The sequence below is a fragment of the Crocuta crocuta genome, unplaced genomic scaffold, assembly GCF_008692635.1.
Source record: "Crocuta crocuta isolate KB4526 unplaced genomic scaffold, BGI_CrCroc_1.0 scaffold219, whole genome shotgun sequence".
In the NCBI taxonomy this organism is placed as follows: domain Eukaryota; kingdom Metazoa; phylum Chordata; class Mammalia; order Carnivora; family Hyaenidae; genus Crocuta; species Crocuta crocuta.
The window spans coordinates 3,852,463-3,879,381 of NW_027551572.1; the positions used below are offsets into that span (position 1 = coordinate 3,852,463).

Genomic DNA, 26,919 nt, shown 5'->3' on the forward strand with positions numbered 1-26,919 from the left:
ACAAATGATTTTCTAGGACCTGGGATTGGCTGCAAAAGGGCACAGGAAACTTTTTGGGATAACAGAAATGTTCTATAGCTTCATTATGGTAGTGATTACATGGATTACTTGTCAAAATTCATCAAAGAGCACACCTAAATAAAATAGATGCATTTTTATGTAAATTATACTTTGGTACAATTTATTTAAAAAGTAAAAACACATACACATGAAAAACATTCTTATAAAGGCAGGAGGAAAAGAAAATCCGGGAAATAATATGAATCTCCAGTTATAAATGCATTGAAAAGTGGGTCTTCATTTCAGTCTTTATTATGATTAGGAAGGTCCTACTATAATGTCAGTGTATTAATTTAATATTACTGCACAATAAATTACACAATCTTAGAAAATTAAAACAATACAAATTTATTATCTCACAGTTTCCGTCAGTCAGGAGTCTGGGCTGGCTTCATTGCTTAGGGTCTCACCTGAAATCAAAGTGTCAGTGGGATGGTCTAATTATCCCATTCAGATTGCATCTGTGGCTTGGGGTTCTCTTCCAGGCTCATTCAGGCTGTTGGCAGAATTCAGTTCCTTGTGGTTAGATGGCTAGAGTTTCTGTTTTCTCGCAGGCTCTCAGCTCCTAGAGGCTGCCCTCAGTTCCTAGCCATGAGGCTTTCTCACAAACTTGGCTACTATTTCATCAAAGCCAGCAGAAAAAAATATCTCCTTTAAGGGCTCATCTGATAAGGTCAGGCCCACCCCAGATAGTCTCCCTTTTGATGAACTCAAAGGATGTTAAACATCTGCAAAATCTCATCTTTGCTATACAACAAAATCTCATATTCATAGATTCTTCCATGCTCAAGGGAAGGGGATTAGATAAGGTATGCATATAAGGAGGACAGGAATCTTAGGGGACATTTAGAATTCTGCTTACAGGGGCGCCTGGGTGGCTCAGTTGGTTGAGCGTCTGACTTCGGCTCAGGTCATGATCTCTCAGTCTTTGGGTTCGAGCCTCCCATCGGGCTCTGTGCTGACAGCTCAGAGTCTGGAGCTTGTTTCAGATTCTGTGTCTCCCTCTCTCTCTGCCCCTCCCCAGCTTGTGCTCTGACTCTCTCTGTCTCAAAAGTAAATAAACGTTAAAAAAACTTAGAATTCTGCTTACAGTCTGCCCTCTGGCACTCAATAATTCGTGCTCCTCCCAAAGGAAAAAAAAATATGCTCTCTCCCAAGGTTCCCCTCTTATGCTACTACACCCTCATCTCAAAATCCTTGATCTCATCATCTAAATCATTGATATGTGATTTAAATAATGTTCCTGCATATAATCCATTAAGCACAGTTCTGTGAAGCACAATTCCTCTTGGCAGGCCTGGGAAACTAAAGAGACCAGTTGTCTGTCTCCAACACTCCCATCCCAAAATGCTGGGCCAGGCATGGGAAAATAGTTAGAGATATTCCAGTTCAAAACTTCCATCCTTGCCTCTTCATGAAAGGTAGCACATTTTGCAAGTGAATAATCAGCCAGCTTCCTAACAGAATTTTGCTGGTCTTAGCCTCTGCTCTGTTAGAGTAGCACCACTCTTGATCCCACAACCTGTATTAGTTCTCTATTGTTCCATATAACAAATTACCACTAGTTTAGCTGCTTAAATCAACAGACATTTACAGTCTCCCTGTTTCTGTAGATCAAAACTCCAAGCATGGCTTATCTAGGTTTTCGGCTTATAGTCACCAGGCTGCAATTCAGACCTTTCCTGGAGCAAAGGCCTTATCAGAAGTTTTACTGGGGAAAGATCTGCTTCCAAGCTCATTAGGTTGTTGTCCCAAGCTCATTAAATTCCCTTTCCTTGCATTTATATGATTGAAGCTGCCGTCCCTCAAGGCTATATCATAGCAGCTGGCTTCTTTAAGGCAAGCAGGAAAGTCTTGATCACCTAAGATCAAGTCTTACATAATGACATAATCATGGGAATGATATCCCATCACTTTTACATCCCATCACCTTTGCAATATTCTGTTGGCTAGAAGCAAGTCACAGGTTCTGCCCACATCTAAGGAGAGAGGATTATATAAGAATATGACTCCTTGGGGGCCACCTTAGTTTGTGTCCACCATTATGTTCCACTGTCTCCATTACTTTCTTTAATGTATAGTCTTCCACGTCTCTAGTATTTGGCACAGAGCCTAATCCAGAGGAGCTCTAGATAAATTAAATCTGCAGTTATCAAACCTTTGATTTCAGGACCCCTATATACTCTTAAAAAAACCATTATTGTGCACCTGAAAGAGCTTTTGCTTATATGGATTATATCTATTGATATTTAATGAGACATTTAAAAATTCATTTACTAATTCATTAAAAAGTAATAAACTCATATGTTAACATACATATAACACTTTAAAATAATTATATTATCCAAAAATATAAGAAGAGTAACATTGTTTTATATTTTTGTAAATCTTCTTAATGTCTGGCTTCATAGAGGACAGCTAGATTCTCATACCTCTGGAAAACACCGCTGTACACACAACAAATAAATGAAGGCTATGATAGCAAATAAGGTCTTCCTATTATCGTGCATATAGTGTGACCTTGTGGGTGCGCTGAAAGGATCTTAAGGAACTCCGGGGATCCCCAGACCACACTTTGAAAACCACTGAATTAAGTAATTGTCATAAGCCGAGGAAAGGAAGTCGTTTGAATTATTCAAAAAGTTTTTATAGAGTGACTACTCTGTGCCAGGCACTGTTCAGAGTGAACTAGATAGATCAGGGTTGTTTTGTTTTGTTTTGTTTTGTTTTTCGTCTGGGTGCTCAGGGTACAGTGACAGATCAGGGCCTGTCTCAGTTGACGTTTGAGCTGAGACTTAAGTGACAGAGGGCAGGCTATGCAGAAATCTGGGAAAAGAGAGTTCAGGCAGAGAAACAGGGCCCTGCCTCTCTGGAAGGTGGCCAGAAGGAGAGGGTGGCAAAACATCGGACAGGTGGGGGGGGGCCCAGATCGGGCGGGGCCAGGTAAAGAATTAAGAGTTTTAAGTCTAAATTTCTTGACTGTAGCAATATGGGGGAAGAGGTGTAATGGCTTAAGGATGTGCGTTTGGAGTCTAGGAAAGTCACTCAGAGGTCAAGCACAAGCTCCTGGGCCGAGGCCAGCTTGGCTTCTTTGAACCTCCCCATCCCGCCTGGAGCCTCAAATCCGCTTAACGACGCGACAGGCCCGGGGAAAGCGCGCACCCTACCTCAGGAAGCTTGGCTCTCGGCGCCCGCCGTAGACGTCGTGACACAGGCGACTCGTTGCCTTGGAACCAGTGAGACGCCACTCGGCCTCCGCCGCAGTCGAGAGTGCCTGCGTTGGGCCTCGGTCACCATGTCGGTGCTGGACGCGCTTTGGGAAGACCGGGATGTCCGCTTCGACGTCTCCTCGCAGTGAGTCGCTCCCGGGGCCTGTAGAGGGCGCCGCAGCGAGGTTTCAGAAGGAGCCTGCGCCCCCGCAGCTCACGGCCCTCGCGAGAGCGGGAGGAGGTTTGCGCCTCTTGCCCTTTCCCCGGGAGACCCCGGGCTCGCCTGGCCCCTGCGGGAACGCGTCTGAATTACGGCGTTTCAGTCCTGTGTGGTCCGTGGCCGCGTTCTTGCCCGGGGGACCCATCAGGAGGCCGAGCCCAAATACGTCTAGGGCCATCCAGGGCATGGGCGTCCGGTGTGCCCAAGTGAGCTTGGGCTGCCAGTTTCGTGTGGCGGAGGAACGTTCGGGAGGGACTCAGGAGCGCAGGGTTCTAAAACTAGGTCTGGAATAGCGACACACATTGTGGGCCCTTAGACTTCACCGTTCTTAGCTTGAGTCTCTTGGTCTGTAAAACAAGGGAGGTGGGAGTAAGCATTTCCCAAAATCCCTAACCACTCAAACTTTATTTCCATGATAAGTTTCCATCTTACTGTTCATTTAAATCACCAATAGGAAGAAGGAGCTAACTTTTGGAACCTCTCAACAGAAACCTGGGGGCTTTTTTAAATTTCATGCCTTAAAGAGAAAAGAGTATCTTCCTACCCACAGTTTAGGGGGGAAATGACCTAAAATGGAAAACAGTAAAGCTAAGGTTCTTGGGTAATGATATGAAGCTTCTTAGCCACTTCTTATAATTCCTTATCATGAACAAAACCTTGGATGGAAAATGAAATATTAATTTGTCAAGCTTACATGTGGCTAGGTATCTAATACCAACATGGTCTTAGATCCTTTAAGAACTTGTGAGGGAAGGGAATTTATAAAATTATAAACGACAGCTCTTTATTGCTCACAATGTATGACTTTCTGTTTTTCTTGGAGGGTTCTTAATCCAAACAAGGTCCATTTCGTGAATATTTCCACTTTATTAAATATTTATCAAATGCTTACTATGTGCTACTTACTGTGCTGATAGCTAGAAATGATGACACACATACTCCCATTTTAGTGCAGGAGATACACATAGACAACTATTTTTTTTTTTAATGTGGTAAATGCCTGAAAACAGAATAGTTCATTCTGCTTGGGGAAGACATGAAAGAAGAAATAATATTTCAGTTCAGCCCTGAAGATTGGGCAGGGTCTTATTAGGGTATATAGAAGGAGAGTATGCCAGAAAAAAAAGAAGAAAAAGAATAAAACAAAACATTAGGACCAGAGTCTTGGAAGTACAAATGTCATTGGCTAGAAGGCAGAGTTGGCAAGTAGAGGACGGAGGAACAACCAGAAAGAGGAGCCAGATTGTAAAATGTTTAGCTGAGGATTTGTGACTTCATTTTCTAGGCAGTGGGATGACGTGGGAGACTCTTAAGCAGAGAAGGTATATGACCATGTTTGCATTTTCAGTAGTTAATTAAGTCAGCTCTACGGAAAATGCGTTAGAAGGAGGTACCACATATTCTGCTAGGTTTCTGTTTTTGAACACTCTAGTTGCATTCTGTCAGTTAGCAAACTTCTTCAGCCTATTTCCTTTTATTCCCTGTATCTAATTGTTTACCAAGGCCTGACGGTGCTTTCCTTTAGCTTGATCCTTCCATAACTGCCTTACCTCCTTTCCTCTAAGAAACCTCTGAGGGTTCTCCATCGTCCACAGGACAAGGCTCATACCTATCCAACTAGCATTCAGAGGTAGTGGCGTACATTTTTTACCACCTCTTAACATGGATCTTCTCCAGCCTGATCTTCCCACATTCCCTTATCATTTTTTATTTCTGGTCTTTAATCATGGGCTCTCTCCCTCTCTTTTTTCTCCAAATCCTACCTCTCATTCTAGTTCTGACTTCTTTGCATGTCCCTGGTCACTCCAGTCCCCACAGGTCTCCAGGTTCTAGAAGTTCTTAAGACCTTATTTTCAAATGCATGAGCATTTGGTACTGTATCATTTATACTGTTGGCTGTTTTATATGTATATGTCTCTTCTGCCTAACTAGATTGTAAGTGGGTATAGTTGTAGCTATAAAATTAAAGGCTTGATATTTATTTTAGACAAATGAAAACAAGACCTGGAGAAGCCCTTATTGATTGTTTAGATTCAATTGAAGACACCAAAGGAAATAATGGGGATAGAGGTGAGTATATTTCCTAATATTTTTTATATTTCTGGTTTGATTTACAAATGTTAAGTCATATTAGCTGGAGAATAAGATATGAAACACCATTATATGTAAATATAATCGTGAAAGTGAAAGAGTTAAATCTGCATAAGACTTTTCTCAGACTTAAAAGAGAAGAAAGAATAGGTATGAAACCTATAGCCAGGGAATACAGGTTCTTCCTCAGAATTTTGGTCCTTCAATAAATCCCAGTTTTGACATTTACTTTCTCCAACATAACTGTTAAAACTCTAGGATCCCTCTCTGTGAGGAACACGGGATAGATCTGACTTTTGAATCTGCCTCCCCATGAAAGAATATAACGTAGTGGAACATAAGTAGGTCATAGCTTTGCTACCTGGAGCCATGCTTCCTTTTAAGAACTCCAAGAGCAATTCACAATTTCTCAAGACTGACACCTAGAGATGGACATATGGAGTGCAAATTTAGTGCTGTATTGTGAGCCTATTTGTAGGTTAAGCACTGAAAAATCATGTGAGACATCTACGTATGTCACTTGTCACTGAGGAACAGCCAGAGCTGGACTCTCAAGTCCCTCCCACCCCAAACCAAATCCCAAAGGCTGTAACTTTGAAAAACCCCAGGCTTCATACAGCTGTACATGGAGCCATGGCCAGTGACTGGGTCTTATAAGCGTCACTACTGTTGTTTAAGGAAAAAAAAGGAGGGGGGGATGTGTAGGCAGTTTAGCAGATCTGAAAAGGCTTTTTAGGGGAAAGGAGGTTTAAGAAGATGAGTCATAAACCTCTTATTCAAGAGAAGAGTAAGTGTGGGGAAAAGGAACAGACCTCATTCAGGAAGAAGGATCAGTAAATAAATCCTAGAGAAGGAATAGTAACCCTTAGCAGAACAGAGAAGGAAGATCAGTAAATCCTAGAGACTGAAGAGTAACCCTTATTGGCAGAGTAGGCTCACTGCAGCCTTTCATGTGGCCACTTGCTCTTTGGGTCTTTCTTCTGGTCTGTTCTGGGGTGGTATGTGAACATCAGGTTTCGTTGTGGGCCTTCCTTCCCTGTGAAGTGAACCTGTCATTACCAGCCTGTAGGCACATCCTGTCAATGGCAAGGACCCATCCTTAGAAGACTGCTTAGATCGCATTTATGAAATGCTCCTAATGTCAGCCAGGCCCAGGTAAAAGTGGGGTATGAAGATTTTGCAGCAAATAAGAAGTCTTAGTTTGTGCCTTTGAGGGTGGAATAATAATAATCTCTAGATGGCTAGATCTTAACAAACCTGAATTAACTTAAGGAAGCCCTTAGAAGGTTTGGTTGTTCTCATACAGACTGACAGGAACTCTTATGTGACAGTCCGTCCACCAGTCCAAACAAAGACTATGGGTAATAGAACATTTTTCAATTCATTGAGTGCTCATTAAGTACAGAATCACATACTAGCACTTTGGAGTAAAGAGGGCAAGACACCTCCCTGGCCAAAAGTCTCCATCAGAGTGCCTGAAATCTTCCTATTTGTAAAAGTAACTGTATTTGTACACATCTCAGAAAAAGTTCCCCAGAAAATGGCATTTTACAGGAGTGTGCTGAGCTTTTGGTTAATAAGAAGGTAGAAAAGAGAAGGGGATTCCTGTGTTCTAGCCATCTCCCTCCCTTCCTTTTCAGCGGTTTGAAAATGACCAAATTAAGGCATTACAAAGTTCAGGAGACTCATGTTAAAACTAAAATACCCCAGGGTGCCTGGATGGCTCAGGTGGTTAAGCATCCGACTTTGGTTCAGGTCATGATCTCACAGCTCATGAGTTCAAGCCCTGCATCGGACTCTAGGCTGAGTGCTCGGATCCGAGAGCCTGCTTTGGATTCTGTGTCTCCATCTCTCTCTGTCCCTCCCCAACTCACGCTCTCTCTCTCTCTCAAAAATAAACAAACATTTTTTTAAAAAAGCACCAAACTATAAATACCCCCAAAGATTAGCACATTTAATCCATTTCAACTGTAAGTAGCCTGACATGAAATTATCAGATTAGCTTTGCACATTGAAGTAGTATGGGAATGAAATAGCCATATTTCAATGTTTGAGAGATTAGGAAAAACAGGAACAGTTATATTTTGGTGCTTGGGAAGGGGTTTTCTGAGAGGAAAGTGTATGACCTGGCTATAGATTACTCATCAAAAGAATTCTGTGGTTATTTGTTGAAGAAATATTGGTTCAAACAAAGTTAAGTTTTATTCAGGATATCTCAAAACTATCCTAATATGCTAATTGCATTATAAATCTGTAAGACACATAGTTTTCCATGCGCAGATTTACTTGACTTTTTTTTCTCAGAGCATTTATAGGGATGACTATTTCATAAGGCACCCTGGGAAAGGAAGTTATCTAACTCCACATTTCGGTGTAAGAATGTCAGTCTGAGGCTAGAATGAAAAGCATTAAAGCCTTAAGCACACTTCAGCCTGGCCATAACTTCATATAAGCAAAAAACATTTTGTTTATAGCAAAAAAAAAAAAATATGGGCATGTAAGTGTGGCTCATGTAAATAAGAACTGTTAAGAGAGTATTCCTGTTGCAGGGATTAGTGTATATATGAAAGTCCTTTGAGAAGTGTGATTTCACTGAATGACTTTGTAATTATACCGTCCCATACTCATTCTCACTTGTGCATTTTTGACCTGCTGGAGCCCCCCGGAACAATTTCCACCAAGACAAAAATCTAGTACACAATTCTGTCTTTTAATTTGAGTTAAACCAAGCTTTTGGCATTGAATACCTGTATTCCCTCTGTAACTATCAGATTTTGTTTCTCTGGGATTCCAAATCATGCATTGTGTACTTTACATAGGATAGATATGAACAATAAACATGTTCAGTTGCTAAATGTATGAAAACATCTCTGAGGATTACTGCTGATACTGAGCCATAAGTTTTATGTCTACCTCTTTCTGTACTGCAGAAATGGTCCTTACCTAAGGTAACTTGTTTTTTTGTTTGTTTGTTTGCTTTTAGGGAGACTCTTAGTAACAAATTTAAGAATTATCTGGCACTCTTTGGCATTACCCAGAGTCAATCTTTGTAAGTATTTTTGTTAGATAACATTAAAGAATAAAAATGCTTTGTCAAGTGAACTTGCACAGTAGCTTTTGATACCAAAAAAGCTGTACCATGAAATATATGGAAAACGTAATTGATAAAAAAAACTTAGGCAATCCTAGACTAACCACAGACTGTATTATTATGCGAAAGAAATGTTTTTCGTTCTGTCCATTTTGTCTCTTGGACATGAGATTAGTGCTTTTACACTGAATGGTTTTGCTTTTGCTTTTTTTTGTTCCTTACTTATCTTTGACAACTTGCTATGACCTGTTTCAACTAATTCCAAAGAAGAGAAATCTAACTTCTAATAAAATTGCAACCTTCCGTTGTGTTAAATTTCATTTTACTTATTTTTTTTATAACTATTTTAGACTATCTAGCTAGACTTTTTCTCTTGAGGTAGTGGTGCTAAGCTGTTCAGTAAATAATACAATATAGGTTTTAGAGAAGCAGACTTCCTTTCTCCCATGCTATGAACGTTATTTGTACAAAGAGGCAGAATTGATTTCCTAGTTCTTTTTAATTATTTAACTGAAATTTGTAAAAATGTTTTCTTTTATATATATTTAATTTTTAAAACTAAAAGTTCTGTATATAGAGGAGGTTTTTTTTTTCTCTCAGTTTATCATGCTCTTGAAATTCTTTGCTTGAATTTTAGCTATCGGTTACAACTGCATATTGAGCATTACAACAAGGACTGCTAACTCTGTAAGTCTGAACAATCTTATTGAAATGTATGTAGTGAAGAGACAGAACTTTGTTTTCACTGTAAATGAGAATTGCTCTTAAAATCTGAACTTTTAAATAAACTTGTTCTTACAGAAATTACGAGGCCAAACTGAAGCTCTTTATATACTAACAAAATGTAACAGTACTCGGTTTGAGTTTATATTTACAAATTTGGTTCCTGGAAGTCCTAGACTTTTTACTTCTGTGATTGCAGTACACAGGTATGGGTTATTGAATAATTTTAAGGTGATTCTATGATACAGAGGTTTAGAGGATAAAGTTTATAAGTGTGGTACTATCTTCCTCCAAGCTCAAGAAATTACAATATCTTGAAGATATATAGAAGAACATATTGTATTATAATTTAATAAACACTTTTAAGTATTTATAAAACACAGAAGACTACTGAAGATTCAAAAAAAATTTTTACTGAAGCGGTGCCTGGGTGGTTCAGTCAGTTAAGCGTCCGACTTCAGCTGAAGTCATGATCTCACAGCTTGTGGGTTCGAGCCCTGCATTGGGCTCTGTGCTGACAGCTCAGAGCCTAGAGCCTGCTTCAGAGTCTCTCTCTCCCTGTCACTCTGCCCCTCCCCTGCTTGCTCTCTCTCTCTCTCTCTCTTTCTGTCTCTCAAAAATAAATAAAATATTAAAAGAAGAAATTCTACAGAATATTCTATTAAATTAGCTACCAAGGAGGTTCATTCAATTTAAATAACCAAGTTGGACAATTCAGTTAATGAATTAAAAAGGTTTTTTTAGAAGTAGAAAGCATGTTTGGGTATTTTCCCTAAAGAGTTTTGTTGTTGTTTTGTGTGGTGGTTTTGGTTTTATTATTTGCTAAATTCTTTTCACTATGTTAGCTCTTTAAAAAAATTTTTTGAGAGAGAGAGAGAAACGGCGTGTGAGGAGGGGAGGGGCAGAGAGAGAGGGAGACACAGAATCCAAATTAGGCTCCAGGCTCAAAGCTGTCAGCACAGACCCGATGTGGGGCTCAAACCCACAAACTATGAGATCATGACCTAAGCCACCCACGCACCCTTCTTTTCTTTTTATTCTATAAGGAAATGAAAGTTGACATTTTCTCATTTCCAAGGTATGTAGAAACAACATATGTGCACATAGATTTTCAAGTGTCACTCAACTTCATTCTCATAGATTGCTTTATAGGAATATTTTTCTAGTAAATTAGCAAGTTCATTATTCAGTGCCACATGTTGTACTGTGACTCATATCATTTCCTCCAAGTCAATCCCCAAAGAGTGGCAGTTCACTAAGTAACTGCAGAAAATATGGAACACTTCACGAATTTGCATGTCATCCTTGAGCAAGGGCCATGCTAGTCTTCTCTGTATTGTTCCAGTTTTAGTATATGTGCTGCCAAAGTGAGCACTTTAGCTCTTTATTTTTAACCAGCCCTAAGTACTATGATTTTTTTTAAAGCTTGGCCAAGATGACAGGCAAAATATACATATACACAAATTTATACACACAAATATATATACTATTGTTTTAATTTGCATTTCATTATTACTAGTGATGTTGAAATTTTTTTTTGGCTATTTATAGTTTTCTATTATAAATTTCTTAATTATGCTCTCATCTGTTATATATGTTGCAAATTTATTTCTTAATTTCCTAGTTTATTATTTGATTTTGCATTTTGTTGATGATTTTTTAAAAAATATTTTTTTAATGTTTATTTATTTGGGGGGGAGGAGGAGGGGCAGAGAGAGAGGGAGACGGAGAATCCAAAGTAGGCTCCATGCTGACAGCAGCAAGCCCAATATGGGCTCAAACCCACAAACCATAACTGAGCCACCCAGATAGCCTCAATGATTTTTTAATCCACATAATGGTTTAAATTTTTTGAGATATAATTCTTATAGCATTATAAAATCTACCATTTTAATCTACCATTTTATAGTTTGATAGTTTTAGTATTTCACAAGATTGTCAACCATCATTATCCAATTCAGAATATTTCTGTTACCCTAGAAAGAAACCCTCCTCATAACACCTGGCAACCACTGTTTGACTTTCTGTCTCTATGGATTTGCCTACTTAAGACATTTAATATAAATGGAATCATAAAATATAGCACCTTTTATATCTGACTTTTTTCACTTACATAATGTTTTCAGTGTCCATCCGTGTTGTAGCATGTATCAGTACTTCATTCCTTATAACTAAATAGGATTACATTGTATGGACATATTTTGTTTACTCACAAATCACAGACATTTGGGTCTTTTCTACTTTTAGCTATTATGAATATTTTTCAAATTTTGTTGGGCATATACCTGGTTCCCAGTTTTGTTGGACATATACCTAAACCTTAGCTCTTTGTTTCACTTTACTTAGAGATGTAATATGAAAAGGAGTATGAAGGAAGCATAGAAACTGCTTTCCTTCAATAGTATAAAAATAAGAGTTCCCCCACAAATAACTCGCAGCATAAATAGTTTCCATTTTTTCCACTGGTTAAACATTGATGATTATAGCAGTAACGAAAATTAAGATTTATAGGCAAATGCTCACATCCTCCTCTTTCAGAATTTTAAAAAAATGTTTATTTTTGAGAGAGCGAGAGTGAGCAGGAAAGGGGCAGAGAGAGAGGGGCAGAGGATCCAAAGTGGGGTCTGCTGAAAGCAGAGAGTTTGAGCATGCAGGGCTCACACTCACAAGCTGTGAGATTGAGATTTGAGCCAAAATCAGATGCTCAACCTCCTGAGCCACCCAGGCACCCCTCCTCTTTCACAATTTACATGTTAGATAAAGTAAAAGTCACAAGTTTAACAGTGAATATTATGATTTATGTAAGTGACTTCTAAAGTTATTCAGGCTAAGAAAATCCTTTAGTTTTATTAAATGAGTAAATTAGCGTATAATTTTGTGGAATAAAAGTAGAATTAATTATTCAAATGTTATAATAAAGTAATCCAAAAAGGTATAGTAAAACTAATCAAAACAAATAATAAATACAGAATTATTTATAGAATAATTATATTACAGAAATACAGAAGAAAATTATTATTTATCAATAGGAAGGCACAGAGAAAAAACAAAGAGAAATTTTGCGTATGCACACACAGATACACACTGTCGTATGGTCCCTTTTGGAGCTGGTACATCTTCCTTCCAGTTTTCTGTATAGAGGTGGATGTGGTCATAATGTTTTCATGTTGTAATGAGAAAAGTAATTGGACTCCTGTTTATGTCAAAAGAATAATGGTGCCTTTGACTAAAACAGAAATGGAAGGAAGCATTTTGAAAGGGAAAATAATTTCCGTGTCTATTATAGATAAGCATTGTTTTTCAGTTCAGAGAGAAAATCTGTTTACTCTCATTTATGCTGTATATGTGTTGTCTTAAAAATCAGACATCTAAAACTAGGTTACTGAGATAAAACTTATAAATACTATACCAAAATGATAAAGTCTATAAAAGACTGTGATCACCAAAACTTACTGAAAAGCAAAATTTTAAACTTATTATAATAATTACTTGAGTGATGTACATAAAGTATTAACTTTATATATATATATAAAGTATTAACTGTATATTTTGATAGGTAGGTAAATATAACCTAGGAAAACCACATTTTTCAAGGTGGGTTAGTATTTGTTTGTTCTTTTTTATAGAGCATATGAAACTTCTAAAATGTATCGTGATTTTAAACTAAGAAGTGCACTAATTCAAAACAAGCAACTAAGATTATTACCACAAGAACATGTATATGATAAAATCAATGGAGTATGGAATTTATCCAGTGATCAGGTATTGTGCAAAAAGCTAATGAACCTTTTGTGTCAGTGAATTTAATAATTACTTTTCCATTTCTCATTGAGTTAGTATGTTCATTTAACTCTGTTAAAATAAGCATTACATCTCCTGATAAGTTAGCGTTATAGCTCTTGATATAAAAGAATATTCTGATTTTCAAATATTTATGGTTTTGTGCTCTTTTTAGCAACATTTGTTCTACATAGAATTTACAGCTGGAATAGACCTTGGAGATTATGTAGTTCAGTCTCCATTCACTTACAGATTAAAAACTCAGGCCCCCAAAATTAAGTGATCTCACACATCTAGTTCATCTGAGAGCTGTCCTCTTCCGTCTATGCTCCACTACCCTCCAGTTATTGATAACTCATGCTAATGGAGGAGAGCCATAGGGCGGACAGTCATGGAAGCCTTTTAATCTGGTCTTTATGGGATTAAACATATAACTAATTTGGTGATTCCTACATGTATTATTGTAACTTTTCATTTGCTCATGCAGTTAAGACCATACAAGCAACAAATAGTTGGAATAAGTAACAAACCAATTTCTAGAGGAAAATTTGTGTCTTACTAAGAATAGTTTCCAGCCTTTGTGTGTGTTACAACCTAGATTAGACTCATAACCACTGGAGTAAAGCTATAGCATTTGAATGAAGAGCTTTTTGCTAAACATTGAATCATAAATTTAAAATACAATTAATTTCTAGTTTTAAACTCTGATATTGGTTCTGTAGTATATAGACAGCTGACCATCTGAATAACTACTCCTCATCAGGAATCAGCAAGCTTTTTACTCTAAAGGGCCAGATGGTAAATATTTTAGGCTTTTCAGGTCTTACTAGTTCTGTTATAAATTCTCAGATTTGCCATTGTAGTGTGGAACCAGCCACGGCAACACGTAAACAAGTGACCATGGCTGTGTTTCAATAAAACTTTATTATTGACACTGAAATTTCTATTTCATATAGTATTCATGTGTCATGAATTCTTTTTTTGATAAATTATTATTTAGTATTTTTATTTCCAGCCACTTAAAAATGTAAAACTTCTTCCTGGCTTATAGGCCATACAAAATGAGGCAGCAGGCCAGATTTGTCCCACAGGCTGTAGTTTTCAAACCCTAGCTTTAGGTCATAGGCTAGATGTCACTTTCTGAAACCTTCCTTTTGTGTTGCTTATGCTATCTGTACTTAATTGCCATCTCAAATTATTCCTGCTCTAATATAGAGAGCTTGTCTATACCCCCACATTAGATTGTAGGCTTTATAAGGGTAGGGGTGGAATTACTCCGTTCATAGTTATTTAGATCCTTACTGTCTAGCACCACACCTGGCATTTTAAATTAATTAATTAAAATGTTCATGATTATCAGAAATGTTTTATTGAAATATGGATGTTACTGTCAACCTAATTTATGTTTATTGAAGAATAATAAAATAAAATATGACCTCCCTTTCTTTTAAAAAATCCTTAGGAATACTGCAAGTTGTTCTGTTCTTCTAAAATAAGAGGAAAGAGGACATAAATAATTATTTCTTATAAAGTTAGACTTACTATTGTTTAATGGGATGTGGACCAGGAATAAGGGGGCTGAAATTTTTTGTATAACAATTTCTTGCAAAATGAGAGTGGATGAGGGAAATATATATATTTATACATATGTTTATTAACTTAATTTTAATTGAGAAATGAGTGATCTTTTTAAAAATTAATTTATTTTGAGAGAGACAGAGACTGTGAGTGGGAGGAGAGGCAGAGAGAGAGAGAGAATCCTAAGCAGGCTCCCCAATGCCAGAGCAGAGCCTGATGCAGGGCTCCAACCTATAAAGTGGTGAGATCATGACCTGATCAGATGCTTAACCGAGTGAGGCACCCAGGTGCCCCAATAAGTGGTCTTTTCTGATGTTTCAAACCTGCTCATCCCAGAAGAGGACTTTTTAGGTTTTGGATTTGTGAGTTAATGTCTTATGCCCAACCTCAAAGTATAAAATAAATTCCTCTGGGAGTATATGGTGCGGAGGAGGTAGAGGGAGCTAATTTTGGCCCCATGCTATTAAGTAATATAGATTTTTTTTAGCTATCGTCCTGAAGTAATTCTGAGTAGATGTTGAAGAGCCATGTAATTGGTAAACAGTTTGATTTATAGTTAGCGTAGAAGAGCCATAAAACAACTCTTATGGACTAATAGAGGTTATCACATGTGTTTTGTCTGTCTCTTACCACACAACTCCCTTGTCTTAACTTATTCCAGGTTTTGAACAATAGTCCTAGTAAGATCTAACACTTGTAGAATTCTTAACCATATGCTATATACTGTGATAAGGGCTTTATTTATAGGGGTTATTTAATCAAATTTCCATTTTACATTTGATAACAATGCACCAAGAACCAATCTACTCGTGCTCAGGCAGCTGGTAAGTACTGAGGGCATAATGATTAGAGTCTAACTTCAGAATCCAGGCCCTCAGTCACCTAGTTGTACTGAGTCATTAATAATGAAGTCATTAATACTCCATGATAGTCAGTTCTGGTATTCTCTGCTATTGTGATAATCATATTCTGGTGTTTAGAAAATAAAGAGTAAGTATTCAAACAAATGATCATTGATATATCTCATCTTTCACAGGGAAATTTAGGAACCTTTTTTATTACCAATGTGAGAATTGTGTGGCATGCAAATATGAATGACAGTTTTAACGTCAGCATACCATATCTACAAATTGTAAGTGCATGCATTTTGGTGACCTTGTTTTAATGTAGAATAAATTATTTCTGTTCAGTAGTTAATGGAACTTTCAGGATTAGATGAATTCTATCCCCCCCCCTTTTTTTTCTAAGTTTATTTATTTTGAGAGAGAGAGAGAGTGCACAGAGGAGGAGTAGAGAGAGACGGAGAGAAAGAGAATCCCAAGCTGACTCCACACTATCAGCGCAGAGCCTGACTTAGGGCTCGAGCCCATGAACTGTGAGATCATGACCTGAGCCAAAACCAAGAGTCGGGTGCTTTAACCAACTGAGCCACACAGGTGCCCCTCTTTCTCCCTCTTTTTAAGTGGCAGCAGTGTAGCTGAGAACAGACTTTTAAAATGTTGAGAATTTACAATTTCAACATAGAAAAGACCCAACTGTACTTATATTCAAGGGAAATCCCACCATTATCAACTTGCTACTAAGAGAGAAATATACAGGATTTTAAAATTTTTTAAGAAAGGAAGATGTCTTTTTTTTTTCTTTCTTTTTTTTTAAAGATATGTCTTTCTTAGATTCCAGTCAGAGGGCATTAGCTACTAAAGTTTTCCATAACCTGTTTATGAAGTGGATGTATAGTGGTTCTTTCCAAGTCTTAAGCACACTGCTCCATACACTTTGTTTTGGCTGTCTTCATACTTTCTGTTTTTAAGGGCAGAATGCTTTAATTCTATGAATGAATTGTTTTCACTGTTTACAGATAACAGCATTAATACAAGCTAGATTCATACTACAGGTTTGGTGAAAGGACTCAAGATGGTTTTTAGTGATAATGATTTTAGCTTAAGTTCAGTAAAGCTGTTAAAATCCAGAATAAGGGGCTCCTGGGTGGCTCAGACGGTTGGGCATCCGACTTCGGCTCAGGTCATGATCTCATGGTGCCTGGGTTCCAGCCCCACATTGGGCTCTGTGTTGACAGCTAGCTCAGAGCCTGGATGCTGTTTCAGATTCTGTGTCTCCTTCTCTCTCTGACTTTCCCCTGCTCATGCTGTCTCTCTCAAAAATAAATAAAATATTAAAAACAATTTTTTTTAAATCCAGAATAAGAACTAACTACATCTGAGACCAGTCTGTTTTGAGAGTAAAGGCGGTTCATTTTATCTTCTGCTGATGCTGCTATAAGTATGTGATTCAGTGAAACAAATAGTAATTTCCAATAAACTGAAGAATTTCATTTACATAAGGAAATTACATATAGGACTCTAGTGCACATTAGGTGGAACATAAAAACAGTTAATGAAAATCCTGTGTGATTTGCCTATGATAATCACCCTTATTGTTGGATATAAGTAGTCTTAAGATTAAGCAGTTTCATTAACAACTATTTATTGAATAGATGCAATGTATGTGATATCTGGAAAATGTCATTTTTTAAAAGACTTCTGGGTTTACAAGAAGGATGATTCTTTGCAAAAGTCTCAAGCCTATCTTTTGCCAAATTGTTTGATTTCTGAGTTACTTTAAAATATCTGATTGTTAATTTACCAAATATTTAGCAACCACTCTGTGCTAGGTGCTAGGGATATAGTCATGAACATCATGAACCAGTACACAGTTCCTGCCTTCAAAGAGTTGTCAGTCTGGTGGAGAAAAGCAACACATTAAACAGAAAATCATAAAAACTGATAGGAAGAAAATGATTTCTGGCCATCTAAAGAAATCTAAGACTTTATAATAATGGCTGGGAAGATAGAATTTGCATAGGTATTTGATAAATGGGTGTTTATATTGTTCATTGCTGTTTTATGTGCATTTACATATGTTATAGCTTGCCTGACCTAAACTGTATTACACTAAAAAATTACTGAGTAGTAAACAGGCCTGTGCTTTTTGTTCTTCAAATACGATACTTTTTGTTATTTAAGAATACAGTTACCAAAAATGGCTTTTGGAATGAATTCAGCCTGGTCCAAACAACTTGCAATCTGATATCATCACAGTCTGTCACTAGGACAGTCATATTCATGTGACTTATAAAACTAACCCAACCTTAGGAACCATAAAAGATGCTGGCTCTCCAGTACTAAAAGATTGCTGGCCTTTGATTTAAAATACTCAGAAAAGTTGTGGACTCCCTGATTGTGGGGGATATTTGAGTCAGATAATTTTGTGCATATTTCAGAGATGTCTTCTTTTTTATTTCCTAACAAGTTTGCTGCCTGTTTCTAGTATGAACATTTTAACTTACTTGATCTCCATGGGAGTGTAATGAAGGACACAGAGAATTCTGTTTTTTAGTTTATGAAAAGTAGTTTGTATAGAAGTTGAAAAACTTGTGTTAAAGAATCACTACTATCAGATAGTAAAAATAAGCATTTTTTTCTTTTTCATTTTACATCTAGCGTTCAATAAAGATTAGAGATTCAAAATTTGGTTTAGCTCTTGTCATAGAAAGCTCTCAGCAGGTAAGATATTTTATATTTGTATTAATCTTTAATAGATTTTTCAAACTATGTGACCATCTATATTTTTAGTTTTATTTATATAGTAACCAGTTTACTTCCAAGAAAAATATTAGCTATAACATGAAGTTACATGAAAAGTTTAAAGTCATACAGTAATTGTCCGCATAAGGAAGAACCTTGCTTATGTTTCTTTGTTGGGCAGACATAACCATTATCATCATTATGATTATCATTTTTTAATGTTTATTTATTTTGAGAGAGAGAGAGTGTGTGTGTGTGTGTGGGAGGGGCAGAGAGAGAGGAGGAGAGAGAATCCCAGGCAGGCTCCTCGCTGTCAGTGCAGAGCCTGTTGTGGGGCTCCATGTCACAAACTGTGAGATCATGACCTGAACCAAAATCAAGAGTTGGACACTCAACTGACTGAGTCATTCAGGTGCCCCAAAATTATCATTTTTAATGACAGAGTTAAGTCACTGTACTTCTCATACATTATCTCAATCTCTACCCTATGATACAGTTACTATTTTTTCCTCATCTTACATTTAAGGAAACTGAGGCTTAGAGAAGTTAGGAACCTTGCCCACAGTCTCACCAACTAGTAAGTGGTGGGAATAGGTTTTGATTCAGGTCTGATTCACAAAATGTTATTGAGAAACACAGATATATATAAATATATACACACAGGCACCCTGAGATTTTATACTCTCATATGCAGATTATACTGTATCTAATTATAATTGCTGTGCCCCATTAGGCCAGTTCTTTGCAGAAATACATTTAAATAATACATTTACTTACTTGTAAAATCACTTCTCTTCTAAATTCTAAGTTTAAATATGAATGTCTACTCCTTCCTCTTGGCCTACAGATTAGTAGCTTCCATTTACTGAGTGCTTGCTATGTTCCAGGAGCTGTATCAAATGTCATGTATACATTATTTTACTTAATACAATTAGATAACTGTTTTATGGTTAGAAAATTGAGGCTTTAAAAAGGAAAGTATGTTTCCCAGCATCAGATAGCTAGAAAATTTGTTGTAAAACCAGAATTTACCCAAGAGTATATGCTCTCACCTTTCATAGTACGCTACTTAATTTTTTCTAAGCTTTTTTTTTTTTTTTTAAGTAATCCCTACACTCCATATGGGGCTTGAACTCACAACCCCAAGATCAAGAGTCACATGCTTCTCTGGCTGAGCTAGCCAGCCGCTGGATACTTAATTTTTTAAGTATGGTCAGGTTTCTTGCCTAATTCTTCAAGGAGATGGCCTCAGCTAGGCCATTCCCTTTCTTCTATTAATATACGGTTTATGCTTTTTCAAGGTCTAGTAAAGAAAAACTTTGTTTCCTTGGCCATCACAATATACAGTGTATTTTAATCTTAAAATATCATCTTTGATATTTACAGATGAAATTATGTGGTACCTGGATATGCTTCAAAATAATCCTCAGTGGGTAAGGGGAGGAGATTTGGGGGAGACGGAGGTTAAAGATGGAACAGAGTTGGCCATACGTTGCTACTTGTCAAAGCTGGAGATGGCTACATAGATGCTTATTGTACTGTTTTTTCTATTTTTGTATGTGCTTTAAATTTTTCATTACAAAAATTTTAATTAAAAAAAGTAGCTTACCTGTGGTGCTCTGAAATAAGGAAATTAGAGTTATAGTTTATCATATACTGTAGATACAATTCCCAGGCTTGTTTTTTGTTTTTTCTTTTTTCTTTTTTCTTTTTTTTTCTTACAGAGTGGAGGATATGTTCTTGGCTTTAAAATAGACCCTGTGGAAAAACTACAAGAATCAGTTAAGGAAATCAACTCACTTCACAAAGTCTATTCTGCCAGTCCTATATTTGGAGTGGATTATGAGATGGAAGAAAAGGTAATTCATTCAGTATGTAAAATACAGAGTATGCTGAATTGCTTTTACACAGTCTATAAAATTCACACGTAAACACATGTGTACAATTTAACTTTGAACTTTGTTTAAGATGATGAATGTACAGACTGCTCAGTGAGCACAACCACCTTGGCCATCACAAATTTGCGGCTATCCACCTGTCTGCTCACTGGCTGCTCCGTCATCCTTCCTGCCCTGGGTGAGCAGTTTATTCAGAGAAGTGTCCATGTGCAAGGCTCCTATCATGTGGACAGACTTCAGTCTCTCACTCTGTTTGATTTTTATTCCACTTCTGCCTCCCATTAGCATTTGGGCAAACCTCATAGGCTTTACAGATCCATGCTCTTCCCACAGAGCCCTACAAGATAGTACCTCCAGGAGTCAGCTCCATCAATAGGGCCCAGATCCATTCCCTATTCCTCAGTGCCGCTGATGTACCAGTTAGGAAATATTTTGAATATCATGTTCATATGTCTGTTCTTTGCTTTCTGTATGGTTTCTGGCTTTTGCCCCAAACCCACCGTGCTCTCCAGGTACATGAATTCTCTCCTTTGGCGTTAGCTTTATTCTGTAGCCTCTCCAGCTAGGACCCTTGTCATTTGGTCTATCACTGGTGTCTTCGCCAGCCACTCCATCGGAGATGTCCTCACTGTCGGCTCTATCAGCAGGACCCTTGCCAGAGGCTCTGTCTCTGGTTTACTCACGGGCTAGTCTTCTCACAGGTGCCCTTGCTGTCTGTTATTTTGCTCGGGCCCTCACTGTACACTGGTGCGCTTGCCACCTACTCTTTCAGCAGTGTCCCTGCTGGTACTCAGCATGTTGAGCCATATCACACAGCACGTGATATATTATCCATCTCTGCTGCTCTTGGACTACAGCACGTGACCAGAGAAGATCAAGAAGTAGGGCTGGACAGCTAAGTTCAAGTCCACACCCTCTGACTTCAGCCAGGCCCTCGTTGCCTGGTAGCACTCCTTGCACATAGTTTTTCTCTCTCTGTAATATTCTCTATGTACCCCCCTCCCTTCCAGCTGAAACTTCTCTCTGGATTGCTGACTGCATTATACATACGCTCATGTGTTTCATTTCCTTAACCATTCTTTTCTGTTTTCTTCCCAGCCTGCACTTTTCAGCATTCTCCCTTTCACTTGGCCTTTTTTGTACATTCCTCAGCAATGTCAGCCCTCCTCCAGGTCCATCAACACACACTTCTGTACACGCCCCCCCACACCTTTTATTCTGACCTTGACACATTCTCTCACATTACCATGGCTGCAAATATTCATGAATACTTTCACATAAATGAGCATTCCAAATAACATAAATTGAATTTCTCATTTAAAAGTTTATCTTTATTTAAGTAAGTAAATAATTTTCCAAGTCAGTAAGATACACTGGGACTTGAATACCTCAAACTTGGCATACCTAAAATGCTATCATTTTTCTCAAAAGCACCATCCTACTGATGTATCTATTTATTTTCAGCATTGTCAAAGTCAGCCGTGCTCAAAACCTCAGAGATTTCCTTTTTTATTTTTCTGACTGTCTTATTTCATACATTCAGTCAATCATACGGCCTCTTCCCTTTTCCTATTTCCTTCTTTACATTCAGACCACAATTATTGTAATGATTTTTCCTTGCATAATAATGGTAGAACAAGCATGGTTCTTGGAACCTGGCAAACCTGGCTTTAGCCCCAATATCACCATTTATTTGTGATTCTAAGGAAATTTGAGCTACGATGTTCTCATTATAAAATGAAGATAATCTCTCTCACAAAGTTCTTGATCATGTCCATGAAATGCCTGGCACATGAGGGACACTCAATTTGTTAGTTCTCCCACCATTCTCTGCTTTCATTTCTTCTCTCTTCTTCTTTTTTGACCCCCCAGTGCATAATAATAGCCAGCCATAATAACTCACTCTTGTCATCTCAGTTAAGTCCCTACTCAAAAGTCACCTCTTCAGGGAGGTCTTTCTTGAATACCATCTAAAACAGCCGCCTCCATCATTTTTTTTTTTTTGTCCCTTATCCTTGCTTGCTTGCTTGTTTTATTTTTGGTAACCCTCATAGTCTTCTCCACTATAAATAATCTCTATGAAGTTGGGGGTTTTCATCTATTTTCCTTAACCATCGTATCTCCAGCAATCAGAACTAACACATAATAGGCCCTTAGTGAATACTCATAGATGTTGAATGGCTGCATTGAACATTTACTGTTCCAATTCACTGCTCTAAGAACTTTATATGCATCATTTCATTTAATCCTCCCAACAGTACTTTGAAGTATAGTACTATTATCCTTATCTCACAGTTAAGGAGATTGAGGCTTAGCTAGATTAAGTTACTTATACACAGTCACATAACTGTGAATGTGGTTGAAACATTGAGTCTATCCTCAGAGAATCTGGTCACTCTTGTCAAGCAGTGCACTTCTACCCTACACACCCCTCCCACCAATTACCTGTAATATAATAAAGTCTAAATTCTTTGGGCTGGTATTAAAGAATTTCAGTAGACACCAGTCTACATTTCCTCCCTTATCTGCACAGCCACCGTATCTGGTTGTTCAGCCTGTGCACTGCCCAGCTATGAGAACATGGTAAATGTAGTGTGAATGATGCTCCTTGACGTTCAATACAGTAGCCCTGCTAGCTTCTTCAGTCTCCTGGGACTCTTGTATTCTGACAGTACTGGATTATTCATCATTCTTCAGCCACATCCTGTGGTTACTCACCTGTGCTGATGCTGGTCCCCTCTGCCAAGAATATCCTTTCCCCTAATCTTACCTATGGAAGTCATCTTCATCCTTTAGGCCTTTTAAGGCCTAACTATATGCCACTTTTTCCATCATGAAAATTTCTGGGATTCACGAGCCAGAAGTTGTGTCGTCTATATGCATTTTTATTGTAATAGATAAATTGCATTTGTTATAGCTACTCTTCATTGGTTAAACCATATGATATTAATCTTTGACCATTTTTGACTAATGAAAATGGCAATTTTTAGTTATTTAGTTATTTGTAATTGTGTTTTATCCTTTATTCCACTCCCACGAGATTACAGACCTTTTATGGGTAAGGACAGAAAGTTTTTACCCTTGATAGTGCTAGCATAGTGCCTAATACACCAAAGATACTAAAATACTTGAAAAATGAATATCAGCCCATATTTTATTCTGCTTTACCATTAGAATAGTCCATGCAAATCATAGTTTTTTTACTTTTCACAAATTCTATTTAATGACCATTTCAGTTTTGAGGAAAATTGAAAATTTGCTGTTTTCCAAACGTAGTTTTTTTTTAAGACTATGTGAAAGAAAATCAGATAAAGTCCAATGAGAGTGTTTTTCTTTAAGAATATCTCGAAGTATCATAGTAAGTATGTATAAATTTGTCATTTTATTATTTTTGATGATTCTGGCTTCATATTTAAAACCTTAAAGTTTAACTGATTTATTACTCAAGGTAATTTAAATAGAATATAAATCACGTTGTACCTGGGTGACTCAGTTGGTTAAGCGTCTCACTCTTGATTTCCGCTCAGATCACGATCTCACGGCTCATGAGTTTAAGCCCTGCTTCAGGCTCTGCAGGCAGTGCAGAGCAGTTTAGGATTTTCTGTCTTCCTCTTTCTTTGCCCCTCCCCTCCTCTCTCCCCTGTTTCTCTCTCTATCACTCTCTCTCTCTTTCTCTCTCTCTCCCTCTCTCGCTCTCACATACACACACAAATAAATAAACAATATAAACTATGCAGTGATTTTCCTAAGACTTGAGTAGTTAGCAGTTTTATCCCTTTACAAATATTTATGATTCTCACAGCATATTTTACTAAGAGTATTTGTTTAATATTATCTCTGATGCATTTTAACATCTGCTGATTTTTAGCCACAGCCCCTTGAAGCTCTGACAGTTGAACAGATTCAAGATGATGTAGAAATAGACTCTGATGATCACACAGACGCTTTTGTGGTGAGCATGATGAAGAAGAGCTACTAAAAATCTTGTGACTTAAAATCTGAGTCATGTTTAATTAACTAATGGCTTAAGTATGTAAAACACTATAGATCTTGAGATATTTGAGAGTTATCTTAAACATGAGTTGGAAAGTAATCTTTTTTTAAGTTAGGGACTTTTTCTTTGAGTGAAACTGCTTTTAAATTACCAAACTGGGAAATAGTTTGAGAACACATTTATTTAGAGGATTGCAGATCTGTGAAAGATTTTCCATACCTCAGAAAAATAGAACATGTTAAGTAGTTAATTAAATTAGTTTAAAAATCTATACTTTTCATAATTCATCTTTATGAGATGGGCTTCCCTTCAACTTATTGGTCTATTATCTTTAAAAGGATATTTGAACACTGAACTTTCCCATTTCCAAATTTATATTATTTAGCTTTAATGGCCAGAATAATAATAATGCTTTCTATATATTGTGGTGTATAAATCTGACTGGCATACCTCTCTGGGAATAAATAATTTTAAACAAGTGTGAAATTCGTGTAAAATATTTAATTATACACTACTACTACTACCTCATATGTAAGCATTTGCTGATACATTGAAGCACTGATTACTTTGTTTTGTTTTTGCCAGCATCTTCTAAACCAAAAGTAGGGATGAAATTTTATAGCTTTTAAATCATTCTTTTTATCCCCTTTCAAGTTAACAATGCTAATTATATACTAATTACAAAGCACATTTTTTGGAGCTTAAAGCTTATAGTCATTACTAATGATTGACAAGTGAAATCTGCCACTAGCATAGTAAAGATAGGTGAGAAGACCATTAGACACGTAGTAACACATAGTAACAGAATGTGAAATATATTTAGTTACACAGTTGTTTTTTAAATTAATTGCCTGTTTCTTAGTCCACTGACCTATTACATGTTGAGTATGTGAAATATAATTTTCTTTGTTTTATAGGCTTATTTTGCTGATGGCAATAAGGTAAGGACATTTTACCTATAGTGTATGAAAAAAAAACTTTCTATATTCCAATGTTTAGTATTCACAAAACTTATGTGAATCCTATTTTTTGTTTTTTTCCTCTTCCTTGCCCACCTTCCTTCTCTATTCCCATGTCATCCTCTTATCTCACAAAAAGCAACAAGATCGTGAACCTGTATTTTCAGAAGAACTGGGGCTTGCAATAGAGAAATTGAAGGATGGATTCACCCTACAGGGACTTTGGGAAGTGATGAGTTGATCTTGAGTTGAGCTGGATTTCTATTTAAAGATATCTCAAGATTAAAGATACTAGTTGCCTGCTATAAAGCATGGAATAGTTTTTACATTTACAGAAAAACCTTTTTAAGAAGGGTTTTTTTTAATGATTAAGGAAAAACTTATTTGTCTAAGATTTCATTGCCTCTTTTCTAAAAATTATATTTAAAATTGTAATCAAAATGTATCTGGTTTGTAAATATGTTTATTTTGTACCTAATGCTTGTAAATTATTAGTCTGCAGATATTAAATGACTGTATCATTTTGGGTTAATAAAGAATTTATGTAGCACCATTTAATGTTTTGAAAGCATTATTTAAAAGAATAAGATGATTTTTATGGAGTTATCAAAATAATGCTTTTTTAATTATGAAAATCTGGTTTAAATAAGTTATCAAAAAGCTCCAAAAAGCTCCAAATGTAAGCCAAGCAAACTGAAAATTATGACCTTTAAACTTATCATGCTGAGGTGACCATTTCTGTAAAACCTAAAAATTATAGTTACTTCTGAAGTGTATCAAAAGTGTATCAACCCTTATGTAATGCTTTGGGCACTATTTTATAAGTTATTTCAGTATACATTTGACAAGAATACATTTATTTTGTAAGGAAATACTTTTAGTTTGTAAATAAATAATTCATTTATTGACTTTCTCCTTGTTTGTACTCATTGAAACTTCTTTGAAGTTTTCAAAAATAGAGTATTCTCTGATTTCTTCGTTAGCTAAGATTTGGCAACTTCTCTGCCATCAGTGTTGTTTGTCGCTGCTTGGGTATAAAGAAACATTGTAAGGAACCTTTGTCAAATCATTGAAATTAGCTGAAGGAGCCCTCTTTCTCTAGAGGTAAAGGAGTGAGTGGTTCAGAAACATTTAGAATGAGATGCAGCGGTATGTTACAAGCATAAACACATATTACAACCCAGGTGCCAACCTGAGTTTAATAAAAATCAGTGAACAAAAGCTATACATTGGTTTCTTTGCCTAAAAAGGAAAAGATGTGTACATTTTTAAAGGATGGGTTATAATAAACAACCTATATTAAAGGGGGAAAGGTTGTTTGAAAAATTTATACAGGTCACAAAATGCTGTCAGGAATATATTTAAATAGTTTTTCAAGCAAAACAGACTTTGTAATTGCTTACTAGTAAGGACTCTTAAATGTCATATCATAGTGTTTGCATCTGACTCATTAATCTTTTCAAATGTTAGTTGTTACTTGTAGAGAGAAATGAGTCATTTATTGTTTAAACAAGGGAGCAGCTGTTCGTCTTTTCTAGTGTGTTAAAACCTTTAGTGACATCTATAAATGGAAAAAACAGTCAATGAGCTCTTCTTTCAGCTGTTGTTTTAGCAGCTGACAGTACCTTTGACTTCACTGTTATGTAAAATAAAAGACCTTAACTCATCGATAGAGATCTTAAAGTTTAAAAATACATAAGTCACTGATCTGGGGACATTTATTATTCATTCA

The 26,919-nt window shown here is 36.8% G+C and overlaps 1 protein-coding gene, 1 long non-coding RNA gene and 1 other non-coding gene across 4 annotated transcripts; 1 reads left to right on the forward strand and 2 right to left on the reverse strand.

Moving 5' to 3' along the window:
• Nucleotides 1-392: 392 nt before the first annotated feature.
• On the reverse strand, nucleotides 393-3,400 carry LOC144220790 (uncharacterized). The gene is made up of 2 exons (XR_013331858.1): nucleotides 3,228-3,400; nucleotides 393-556 (listed from the first exon to the last, which is right to left on the reverse strand). It is a non-coding gene; the product is annotated as an uncharacterized LOC144220790 (long non-coding RNA).
• Nucleotides 3,295-25,849, forward strand: BBS5 (Bardet-Biedl syndrome 5). 2 transcript variants are annotated; one of them, XM_077751130.1, is made up of 12 exons: nucleotides 3,295-3,414; nucleotides 5,477-5,559; nucleotides 8,564-8,629; nucleotides 9,309-9,358; nucleotides 9,473-9,600; nucleotides 13,021-13,156; nucleotides 15,789-15,884; nucleotides 18,253-18,315; nucleotides 20,061-20,195; nucleotides 24,103-24,186; nucleotides 25,146-25,169; nucleotides 25,327-25,849. In XM_077751130.1, the coding sequence occupies exons 1-12, from the start codon at nucleotides 3,356-3,358 to the stop codon at nucleotides 25,426-25,428; spliced, it is 1,026 nt and encodes a 341-aa protein (XP_077607256.1). In that variant the 5' UTR covers nucleotides 3,295-3,355; the 3' UTR covers nucleotides 25,429-25,849. The 2 variants fall into 2 exon arrangements, with proteins under 2 accessions (XP_077607256.1, XP_077607257.1); XM_077751131.1 differs by lacking the exon at nucleotides 15,789-15,884.
• LOC144220876 (U6 spliceosomal RNA) lies at nucleotides 10,663-10,769 on the reverse strand. The gene has a single exon (XR_013331886.1). It is a non-coding gene; the product is annotated as a U6 spliceosomal RNA (small nuclear RNA).
• Nucleotides 25,850-26,919: the final 1,070 nt, after the last annotated feature.